Source organism: Enoplosus armatus, chromosome 1, assembly GCF_043641665.1.
Source record: "Enoplosus armatus isolate fEnoArm2 chromosome 1, fEnoArm2.hap1, whole genome shotgun sequence".
Lineage (NCBI taxonomy): Eukaryota > Metazoa > Chordata > Actinopteri > Centrarchiformes > Enoplosidae > Enoplosus > Enoplosus armatus.
In genome coordinates this window covers 2,968,985-2,980,862 of record NC_092180.1, presented here as the reverse complement: position 1 = coordinate 2,980,862, position 11,878 = coordinate 2,968,985, and the positions used below count along the sequence as shown (strand labels likewise).

The following is an 11,878-nucleotide window of genomic DNA, read 5'->3' as shown; positions in this document are numbered from 1 at the left end:
GACTACAACGGATGCTTTTCTCTCTTTGAAGTTTTTTTTTGTTACACGGCAAAAAACTCACACAGAAATTTAAATATCCAATTTGGGAAACGCACTGCGTCTGGAGAGGAATGATTTCGGCACTTAACTCGCTGTAAAAGCACAACTTTTTTACATTTCTGTTTGTGTGCAGATTGAACAAACAAGATCTTGGCTCGGCGCATTTTGAGTTTTGGACAGAGCCAGGCTAGCTGTACCCCCTGTTTCCAGTCTTTATGCTAAGCTAAAGCTAACTGACTCCCGGCTATAGCCCCATAGTTAATGCACATTCATGAGAGTAGTGTATACCCCAAAATATCGATCTGTTGCTTGAACATCTATTAAGGACCTTTCAGTCCAGTGTGATAATGAACTACGGTGTCACTGCTACAAATTCATTCAAAACTGGAATCACAATGAATGGAAGTCATACTGTAGCTACATATAATAATGGCATGAACTTTATTTCATTTAGCGCTAACAGTTACAAACCAGAAAACGTACAGACAGAACCAATTTAATAGCATCTTTTCATTCAGCTGTGAACTTTTATCTCCTGCATCTGTCCGTGAGGCAGCTTCAGGGTTGGTTCTTGTTTGGAGCCCAAAGCCAAAGAAAGATTTGTTCATGTGTCAAACTAAAACCTGAAGTGTTCACTTTCACGGGAATAACAGATCCTCTTTTAGTATTTTCTCTGCATCTTTTCACAGGATTGTTTTTTAAACGCTCAGTGACGGTCTGACAGAGCGACAGAGGCAGCTACACAGAAAGGAAAGATGTTCTTCAACACAAGAGATTTGTTTTAAATTGGGACAAAAAATACTTGAATACAATGAGGAACAAGTTGCATACTCGCTTTATGTTGCTTTACGGCAAATCATTCACTTCTAAATTCATTCAAAATGTTCGGATAGGATCGATTCTTGTTTACATTGTGTTTTGCATGTGTTACTCCATTTTGAAAACTTTAAAAATTGAAACCAAGAGTGCTCAAAAAACTAAAAAAAACAAAAACAAACTAAAGCTCACTTCCAGAAGGGATAGAAGCTTTCCGTCTCATGCCTTCAGATGAAGTAGGTGAACCGTGTTGTGAATCTAAATTAGCCCCCTTATTCCTCAGATGTTGGTATGTGGAAACCTGGTCCTGGTTTCTACAACTCTCTAGTGTTTCAGTTGTCGTAGATGTGAAGCTTTTTTGTAAATACATTGTTTTCTTACAAACGCTGCTGTTCTCATGTCTGGTTTATTAAACTGCGTCCTGTGTGATATAAATAGCAAAATAGCAAATAGTGAACGTCCATTGAGGAGCGCGGGTCATTATCATTCATACACTCTATGGACAAACGTACAAAGAAATTCTTTTGGCACATGTCGATGAGGTTGGAGAGAAAATGTTATATTTCAAATGCGTAAAACCAGGACTGTTCAACAGACTGCACGTTTTCTCAAAACAAGTAGAGTCAAATTATACTTTAGTATATTCGTAGCTAATCAGTGCCACACAATAAAATACTGTATATTTCATAATCTCTTTCACATAAAGAATCACAACAGACCTGATTTAACACACTATAAAAAAAAAATGAATACCACAAAGGAGCAACACAGACACTGTGAGCGACATTAAACAAGTGACACACACGTAATGTGTTACGGTTTAAGCTTATTTTTTTATACATAAATACATCGTGAAGCAATATGTTGTTACTATATCTTGTTAAAACTGAAAGAAAAATCCACCTCTACGGTTTTTGTTAAGGCCATCAGGTATGTTATTGCAGCTCTAGAAAGACGGCCTCTAGTCGTCACACTGAATGATCTAAAGCATTGTATCCCCAAAAACAAACAGAAGACCAAACAGTGTTCAATGGGATTTAAGTAGCTGATTTGAGTGTTTCGAGGTGGATTTTTCCTTCAAGTTTACACACACAAAAATACAATAATATAAAAAAACAACATGATAGTTGTGGAAAAACAGCAATAACAAAAAGGCCATTTCAGTCAATGTTCTTCTCTTTGGTATGTGTTTGAAGGTGGGCACAAGCTTCCACCTAAAGTGCTCTATGTGGTACAGTAAGCTGGTCAGGCTTTTAAATAGACGTGGAGTCTTTTTGGTTTCTTGATGATGTGGCGAGTTTCAATTGAGGCTGAAACTGTCTGTCGACGCTCCAACGGTCATTTTTATGCAACTCTGGAATTCAACAGACGGCCACGATGTTTTGAAGGTCCAGAGATGAAACATTGGAAGTGAAAAAAGCTTCATTCTCTACACTCATCCCCTCAGTTCTGCAGGCTGTCTGGGTCCTCTGTTGCTGCAGAGTCTTTCGAGCGGTCGCAGCAGTTCGTCCTCTCTGGGTCTGTACGGCACCACGTAGCTCTCTTCCTCCAGCAGAATGCGGTTTAGCGTGTGCTCATAGTTAATATGACGTCGCACCATCAGTATATACTGTTTCCCCTCCTCCAGGTGGGGGCAGTCACACACATTGGGGACCCACAAGAACTCCCGGTGCTCCAGGCGGAAGCCGTTCCGGTAGGTGTGGAGGATCTGGACGTCATAACGCGTCTCCTCGCCTCTGTACAGCTTCCCAAGGACTTTTCCCCGGAAAACTAACAGGAAACAGAAACAGTTCAATAAGATATTTCCATTTACATGTTAAAGTTGGCATTCTGTCACATGCTATTTAAAACCAGCAAAGCTACAAGGTTCAGACTCACCAAAGTCCTTCTGGCAATACTGTCTCTGCCGTTCCCTTCGACCTTTAACCCGCTGACATTTCCCACAATTCTCTGCACAATAAACAGAGTAAGAACAAGCTCACAAAAATAGTCACGATATGGAGACCTTAACATATACCTTGACAAGTTGGGACATATGAACGCTTGCTTTCTTCTCGGGAGTTATATGAAAAGGTTGATATCAGAAAAATAGCAACACACCGCTCGTGTGGATCAAGCTCCCAGGAAGTGCGCTGGGTTTGAAGCCAATTTGACATAGTGGCCAAACCGTGTAATTACAACGTCCGGGTTCTCCGGGTTTTCCCATACACTTACATTGTGAAAAAGATGTCTGTAAATCAGCGGATCAGTTTGACGAGGTACATCAACTACTATTTAAATCTTTGTCCTAAGTTTCACTAACGGCTGAATCCAGAGTTATTTTCCTTTCATTCATGTGAGCGAGCCCGAGACTGAGCGGCTGGGAGGCGGAGTTAAAGGAGACGCTAGGGCACTTTCTCTGTGGGCAGCACCATGTGAACGCTAAACGGAAAATCCAGGTAATTCCGAACTTTTTTGGGCTTCATGCGGCACATAGTAACTTTCATAGGAATGAACGGGGCCTCGCCTCCGATGCTGTACCCGGTTCTCTGTATACATACTCTTCAATATACTGTACATATCTCTTCGTCTGACATAACAAACATTAAATCATCTGCTCCTGGCGACCTCTACACGCTAATCTGTACTGTGTCAGGACGGACACAGTCAATACTAACTGGTCCCAAACAGAAAACATCTAGCATGAATGTGGAAAAACGATTCAACGTTTATTGGGTCCTGGTCAGCAGGCCTTAACTCGTCGGGGGGTGGGGTGGGTTGTGATGGGAAAATAGTGAACATACTTCCAGGTGAAGGCTGAGGCAGGAGGTTCCTGTGGTTCTCCTCCCGCTCCAGGCGTGGCAGGATGGGCTGGTGAGGCCGCTTGTGGCGGTTGTGGTGGGGAGATTGGCGAGGCGGCTTCACAGGCCTTAAAACTGCTGGACACAAATCACACACACTGTTGACTAATACATCTTTTCAAAGCAAACTGTAATGAAATTAACTAGTTCAATGGAACATTTCTGACTACAGCCACTTATAGCACCAGGACCAGAGTCAGGTGTCTTCTTCAACTCTGGTAAAAATGGATTTCATATTGTGTCCTGGCTTAAAACGCATCAGTTCGTTTGGCCCTGTTTGCTGTTGTTCATTTTAGTTTGGAAAATCACCAGCTAGCTGGAAGATCTGCAATTACAAGACTCCTGGATTCAGTTGATGGCCATCCGTCCACGTTAGTATCAATGAGTTAATCCAGACCACCTCCTGTCAAAAACAAACTTTAAAGAACTCTGTAGAAAATGCAAGCACACTTTCATCAGTTCACTATGTTGCACAATAGATGAGAGAAAACATTCTTTGTTTGGGTATATTGGTCTGATTCTAATGAAACAGCAGACCTCTCAAGAACGCCTGTGGGGTGTAAAAAGTCCAACTTCACATGGAAATGGCTTCACGAAAACAAATATTTTGTATCACAAATAGATAAAATACAAGGCCCTGCGAGGATTATCATCATGTCCTGCTCTACATGAAATATTAGTTACCTAACAAACAATCAACACACTATTTCTGGCAACGACAAGAGACAGAAGATTCTGTTTGGCACAAGTTCATCAGCTGGAACACTTTTCCAGAGAGGCTACTTAGATTTATTACAGCATTGGATAGACTCCGACAGGAGGCACAAGTCTTCAGGCTGCAGATTTCCATGTGAATGTGAGTATTTAAGGAGGTTAAGGAGAGATTCAGCACATGTGTACTGCAGGCTTATCATGAGAGATAATCCAGCTGCATTCCTCAGCTTCAGCAACCGGGTCAGCCTGCAGATAAACTCTTTTAAATCAAATGTGACCTGAAGATGGATTCTTTTTAACCCGTCGTCCACCACACAGGTGTTTCCACTTAGTGTGCCTGATTGCACCCCCTCTCAGGGCTTCGCTGACGTGTGCAGACGGTGATAGACTGCCGTTTCCCTCATTCTCCTGTTAGGTTGTTAGCTACGTGATAGTAGTACATGATAGAAAACACCTGCGAGGCTTCAATATGAGCAAGATCAGTGTATTTGAAACACAATCCTGACTGGATTCTAATACTTCCTCCAATTAAAAATTTAAAAATATTACAGTGCCTCTGCTGCAGACTCAAAGTCTACTCGTCTACAGGCAATAAAACACACTCATCTGCTAATCTTAATATTTCTCTCCCTGTAATTAAAGTTCAGTCATCATCTACTAAACGCATGTCAGCTGAAACCCCATTAAAGGTTGCAGGAAAGCCAAACGCAGTAACACAAGTTACTTTGATCATTTCAATCTCAGCCGTATCTCAAATTCCTGATGATAACGCAGACATATTTGAATAGCTCCAAAATCTTAATACTATAATACTATGAAATAATAGTATCCACACTCATTTTATCCTCCATTGCAATGATAGCCAGGTAAGCAGCAGATATATGTATAAGTCATTTAACAGGAACGTGTGCCTGCATGCACTTCGCTGTCTAACACAGCTTCTTGCTGGATGATGTCGTGTTGTGTTACAGCAAACGTTGAGCCAGCGGGTTGTTTTTACTAACTGCTCTAACTTCAGTGGAGTTTTGACTGACATGGAGACGAGTAGATAACGTATTAACTTAGATTTTCTGAAGAGTTATTCCTTTAAACTCTTTCATCTATGAATATACAAAAGGGTGATTAAATGGAAGCCAGACTTACACCAGTGGGGTCGGGTGGTGACAGGAGGAGCACGGGTGGTGGTGGTGGTGGTTGTGGTTGTAGTGGCGGGTTGATCCCAGGGGAGGTAGTTGGCAGTGTGGTGTGCTTGACGCAGTGGACTCCTCCTCCCATGGTGGAGGGCGTATTGGTCTAGTGGCAACCAGTACTCATACTCGATCCCTGGGTTTCTGTCTGTCGCCAGCACCTGCACACAAGGACAGCAAGGAAACATCTAGACTGGCCAGGAGAGGTTTTGAATCTTTTCAAAGATTCTTCTTCGTCTTAACCCTAAGGATGAGGGTTAACCCTTAGAGCCCCCAGTCCCCCTGGAAGAAGTCATGAGTGCTGATGTATTCATACTCGCTCTGTAGGAGTCGTCAAATGAAACAAACAGCATGCTAACAACCACTATCAGTGTTTTACAGAATGTACAACAGCAGACTCGTGACAGTTTCTCAGGAGGAAGCAATAGTTAACAGCTGTTTGGTAGCTGAGCCAGGTCTGCTTGCAAAATACCAGCAAACGGCTTGAATGGAAACGATCCATTATTTATTCGAACCTGATGTTTTTCTTACCTTGTGAAATGCTTAACGATAAGCAAAATAACTTCAATTTAACAGTCTATTGCACAATGTAGGTAAGTAGAATGTGTTAATCTTTTACTGGTTTTGGTGCCTGCCCGGCTCAATGGCGTCATACTCGTTGATTCTGATAAAACAGACTGACCGGAATGGACTCAATAAGGTAGGCCTGGTCTTAATATAAAATACAGATATTTTCTTTTACAAAGAAGGCAAAATCAACAAAAAGCTGTTAAACATCAAGAAATGTCGAGCTCCTGAAACCAGATGATGACCAAACTATCCTGGTCCAGTATCTTGGAACTCTCACCATTAGATGGAGGTCTTCCTGGGTGGGTCCTGGTACCTCGAAGCTCTCCCAGGTGTCTGCAGAGCGCCGGTACAGCAGCTTCGTCCCGGCTATATTGTACTCGCCTGGAATGCTGATCTTCCAGTTACCGTTGATCACAAACTGGGAGCGCCCGTTCTGGAGCGCTGGATGATGCAAGAAGGTAATGGGAAGGAAGGAAGGAAAAGTTTGGATTTAATTTCAACAATTAGCTCTCCTTATAAGTGGGTCATGCTGAGGTGAAGGCAGGCTGTCAGAAACGGAGATATGCAAGCTGGCTGTATATTGCAGCTGTCTCCCCTCAGTGCTGGGAGAGGGATTTTCCATGACATGGAATAGAAACAAGTACCTTCACCTGCTTTACCCCAGTGGTCAGATAAAGCCTTTACGAGTGTCCTTTTCAAGACCACAGTGTACCATTTCGGGGGCCTGTTTTATTTTGGTCTCATAAACAAGGATGGGAATAGATGCCCTTGGTTATTATGTTGCCTGGAAAACAGAGACCAGATGGGACTGCTGAGCCCCTCCTGTCTCTGGGGAGAGGAAGTAATAGCAAGTCTAGGAATTAATTCAAAGTGCCTGATTTACACTTCAGCCATGGAGCCGGTGACGCAAAGTGAGTCTTCTGCATAAAGCTGATATACACAGCAGGCCAGGTGTCCTGCGTGTGCGTGAATCTTACCTAGATAATTCCTGCTGTTATCGGTGACTCGGATGTGAGTGGCTCCAGCTGGTATCATGGCCACTTCGTTGTATCCAAAAGGTCCGCCTGGCAAACAGAGACACTCAGTTAGAGGCTTGGTTTTAATGATTCCCCTTTTTTTAACTACACATGATTCACATGATTTAAGTAAAAGTAAAAACTTTTTACGATCTGGGACACACATGCTGCTCTGAAACAAGTTTTACAACAAAGTGAAATGAGTCCAAGAAGAGAAAAGCCTCAGATGGCTTTTAAAGTCAAGTTATTTGAATATAAATGAAGATGAACACTAAAAATTAGTATACATAATCCCTTCAGACTCTCTGCTGCATTGCAGAGATAAATCTAGGTTCAGCCTGCAGGTGGACTGGATGCGTCCCAGTGTTTGTTTACACTGGGACACTGGGAAGTGACCTAAAGCAACTTAGAGGTCAAACAGAATGGAAAGTTATGTATACGGTCCAAAATAAAAAACAAAACATGTCTTTGTTTTGTTTCAAGCACTTTTCCTTCGTGTGGGCGACCTACACTCAGTACTGCCCCTGAACGCATCCTGTGTAGACACCAGCGTGTGTCAAACGTGCGACAAACAGACTGAAGCAGCTGCTGCGAACATGCTGCTTTCGCTGGGCCGTGTAGACACTCCATCGCCATCAAGTTGCATCATGGGAATTGCAGGACCCAGGGTTGTTGTGGAGAGCTGCCCCCATTCTAGAGACCAAAAGTCAGGATATCTCAGCCTTTGCTGTCCGATACCTTTATAATGACAGGCCCAAATGGAGAGAACTACTTTTTTAAAGAGGCTCTTTGTCGCCTCTGAAGAAACTCTTTTGAAGTTATTTATGTTTTTTTGTAGGACTTTTAAAACTGTGTAAAGCCACTTACACAGTAGGTGCAAATAGACCTGCAGCACGTGGTGGGCATTTATTTAATAATAAATTATTTAAAGAACTCCTACGCATTGAAATATTGTGGATACATTCCAACAACTGCTGCACGTCTCTAAACATTTTACAGTAACTTTATTACACTTCAGCGGTTTGAGAAGTCGCTTTGAACGAAACAGATTGCTGCAGGCCTTCAGTTTGTACTCTGCCCTTCATGTTCAGGGTTAATCTTTGAATAACTCATCATCTGCCATTTTTCAGCAATCAGTAACTGATAGGCAATCAGTAACACAGTAAATAATCTGGATTATTTCAATTCAGATTGTGTTCTTTATTACAGTGCTGTTGCAAAGTCTTGATTATCTGTCATTATAAAACAATCAAAATCTATGGTGTCAGTAATGATTAACTATGATTGATGGTTTACAGGATCAATTCATGAGCACAAAGAGAAACGTGTGAATTTATGAATGAGCTGAAACCACAAGCATTCATTCCAGAGTGATATTTCACTTCGGAGGCTGGGACAGCTCTATGGCTCCCCTGCTGCTCTGGAGCGGCAAGTAGCCGCAGGATGAACTCCATTCATTACTGCGTCTGAGGAGCACGTAACTGTGGTTGCCCCCGCTTACCCGTTTCAGAGAGAAACTATGCACAGGGTTCATCTGCTTCATTAGCTATATAAGGATGCAGCGTTGTGAGAGTCACAGACAGGCAGCGGTGAGCTCGGGGCCACCGGCAGCTGACCTTGTGAGGGCCCTCCATCAGTTCTGCCTCCGTTGGGAAACGCAGCTGCAGGAGGAGAGAAAACCTCCCAAGGTTGTTGAGTCACCCAAACAAAGCAGCCATTATCAGCCTGTTTTCTTCTTGCTCAGTCTGAGCCATCATGGCAGCACTCTGCTCTGCTACACAGAGCTGTGAGGAAGCCACTGTTACACTGTTACACCAGAGGTGTCGGGTACTTTCTGCTCGTGTGTGTCCACGACGTGTTCAGTCTCACATGATTCAGTTCTCAGCAGAAAGCAACGCAGGACCTGAATGACGTTTTTGTCTCGTCTTCACAGCTAATTCAATTTTCTCTCCGATTCTCAGATTCTTCATCCAAGACCTGGAGTAGGTTAAAGAACAATAGACGTTTTGTAATGTTGACATGTTGAGGTTTCTGCATTGGATCTCTCCTCGCCTGACCGAACGTCATAATGGACAGGAAAATGGAGAGTTCAGACATCTATGCACAGCAGGTAAAGACTAAACCTTCTGGCGAACTACCGCATCACTTTCTCTCTCATTTTTCGGCAAAACTCTACAGAGTTTACAGGCAAATTTTGTGCTCATTTGTATTAAGTAAATGTTTTTCAACTTTCAACAAGTGTTTCTGTATTTTAAACCAGGTGGAGTGGACACGGAGTTATCTTAACATTTACCACCTCATGCAGATGGTTTCAAAACTGGTGACAAGCTGCAGGTCTGCCTCGAAGAGCAGAGCCTTTCTCGCCAAATTTAACTGTGGAGCCGTTTGCTATAATGATCCATTCCTTGACTGAACTCTACAGAGTGAATGCAGTCAGGGCAGTTTTGCATTGCAACATCTACAACATTGGACGTTTGCCTCTGCAGCCTGAACGCTGATCTGTGATCTGATCTCGGTTTGTTTTAGTTTACACATTTCTAAGCAAACTGACCGTCACATGTACTCAGAAACTGCATGTTTATGGGACTTATTCTATTTAGAAACTTGGTTAAAGTTGTTTACATATTTACAGACATATTGCTTTCGTGCTCCATCTTCTTTTAATAATTTTCCTCCTTTGCATTTCCCAACATGTTTGATGATATCCATCAGACATGTTGGCCTCTGAACTGCAGGTACCAATGAAGGCAGAAAATCCTCTGGTGGCATTGAGCCAGAGCGTCATTTGGAGCCTCAACTTTGAGCCTGAAGAACTCTGCGTTCTTCCTCCTCCTTCCTGAAATCTTAACGACTGTAATTTTGAAGGACCTGTTGTTAGCTGAATTTCTTCCTGGAAGGCAGCCAACAGGTTTTGTTTGTTACCGTGGTTAATGTTCACTTTATCAGAGAACAATAACCTCTTGACTTAACTTGACTGACTAATAACACTTGGGAGGGAAAACACGAAGAGGGCCTGGAATTATCCCCAGATCGTGTTGGTCCGAAACTGCTGCAATTGATTCCTCGCGGAGATAAGATGATGACTGTTTGTGTGAGTGTGTGAGTGTGTGAGTGAGTGTATCCTACCTGCCTCCAGACCGTTGCTCTGGTACACACTCTTGTGGTGCAGGCAGGTGGTGTTCTGTCCTCCACACACCATGCAGGCATCCTCCTGCTGCTTTGAACCCAAGATGGAGTCACAGCCGGGCTTCTGTATGACACAAACAAATGTTAGAAAAACACCAGTTTGATCTGGTTGGATGGTCTTTGCTGAAACTTGTTTCCCTGACAGCGTGTTGATAAGCAGAACTCCACACAGTTTCTGGCGGGAGCCCTGGCAACGTCTAACCTTTCTTTTTGTTTTCTCTCTGCTGTACAGTCGCCTTAAACCTTCTACCATAACTCAACTCAGTCTACTCTCTTTCTCCTTCTCTTATTTGCTTCTCCCTGTAATTTTCTCCTTCTCACAAACATTTACTTTGGGAAACAACGGCAACTCGAGGCCTCGAGAGAGGAGGACGGGTCGGAGAGTTGTCTCTGTAAACGCTAAAATGCCAAAGCAAAGAGCACGGAGGATGAGCTGGGTGGTTTATGGTGTGTGGAGAATCTTGTTGCTAGACAGATTACAGTGGCCGCTTTCTTCTCCGGCCTTCATCTCCTGCTCTGCAGAGCAAACCAATCAAGGGGGAGGTTCCCGGGCAAGAGAGCAACAATCTAGGGACCCTATAATCAGCCCCCTAAGCCCCTTAAAAACACAAAAACACTCCAAGCATCTGTGTGCGCACAACAGGAAATGAATCCCCGGTGAGTAGCAGAGTGCACGAGGGCCCCACTGAGGGAGCGACCGTGGTCCCCCAAAACACCAGAAAACACTGGTAAATATAAACGGTCTGACTTTACAGATCAGGTCTCACTCACACATTCACACCCCGATGACGACCGAGCTGCCGCGCTAGGTGCTGGTCTCCATCGGGGGGGCGACTTAGGGTTCAGCGTCTTACTCAGGGACACTTCGACATGACGGGGGGAGCCGGGGATCGATAATGAGGGTGGATTATAATAACATTGCTGATCCTCTGACTTTTCATCTAGCGCCACCAGCAGGTTATAATTCTACTTTTGTTTACGACCAAATCAGAATCAGAATCAGAAATACTTTACTTAGAAGACTCTTGTTTCTAATATCATTCTATACAGACCAAAAACAAAAAACATAATTGGATTTTGGACTGTTGGCTGGAAAAAACAATTTGAAGACATCCCTTTTGGCAGTGGCAACTTACAACGGCCATTTTTAACTAGTATCTGACAATTTTATAGAGTGTCAGAAAATAGAATTAGATAATTAGATAATTGCTTTGATTGAGAACTAAAAAACACTTTTTAACACAGCAAAATGAGCTGTGAAAGAGCCTCTGCATACGCTGCACACACACACACACACACACACACACACATGCTGCATCCAAACCAGCCATGTGTTCGGCAGTCTGATTTCAATTTGTGACCTGCAGCCCTCCACACCAGCTGCAGGCCGCATCTGCTTCCTGTTTCAGGCCCTGAGCTGTTCTGACCTCAGCCAGCCGACACAACGGTCCATAAATCTACTTATTTACACCATCCACACAACAGGTTAGCATGTACACACACACACACA

The 11,878-nt window shown here is 43.3% G+C and overlaps 1 protein-coding gene across 2 annotated transcripts in view; it reads right to left on the bottom strand.

The window, feature by feature from the left end:
- Positions 1 to 451: 451 nt before the first annotated feature.
- adamtsl5 (ADAMTS like 5) overlaps positions 452 to 11,878 on the bottom strand; it is a 29,092-nt gene continuing 17,665 nt past the window's right edge. For both annotated transcript variants that reach the window (XM_070908557.1, XM_070908549.1), the window contains exons 7-13: positions 10,309 to 10,432; positions 7,144 to 7,230; positions 6,444 to 6,607; positions 5,553 to 5,757; positions 3,639 to 3,770; positions 2,734 to 2,805; positions 452 to 2,625 (exon numbers count right to left, since the gene is read on the bottom strand). In XM_070908557.1, coding sequence (XP_070764658.1) covers positions 2,291 to 2,625; positions 2,734 to 2,805; positions 3,639 to 3,770; positions 5,553 to 5,757; positions 6,444 to 6,607; positions 7,144 to 7,230; positions 10,309 to 10,432 — 1,119 coding nt within the window. In that variant the 3' untranslated portion in view covers positions 452 to 2,290. The remainder of the gene's footprint in view (positions 2,626 to 2,733; positions 2,806 to 3,638; positions 3,771 to 5,552; positions 5,758 to 6,443; positions 6,608 to 7,143; positions 7,231 to 10,308; positions 10,433 to 11,878) is intronic.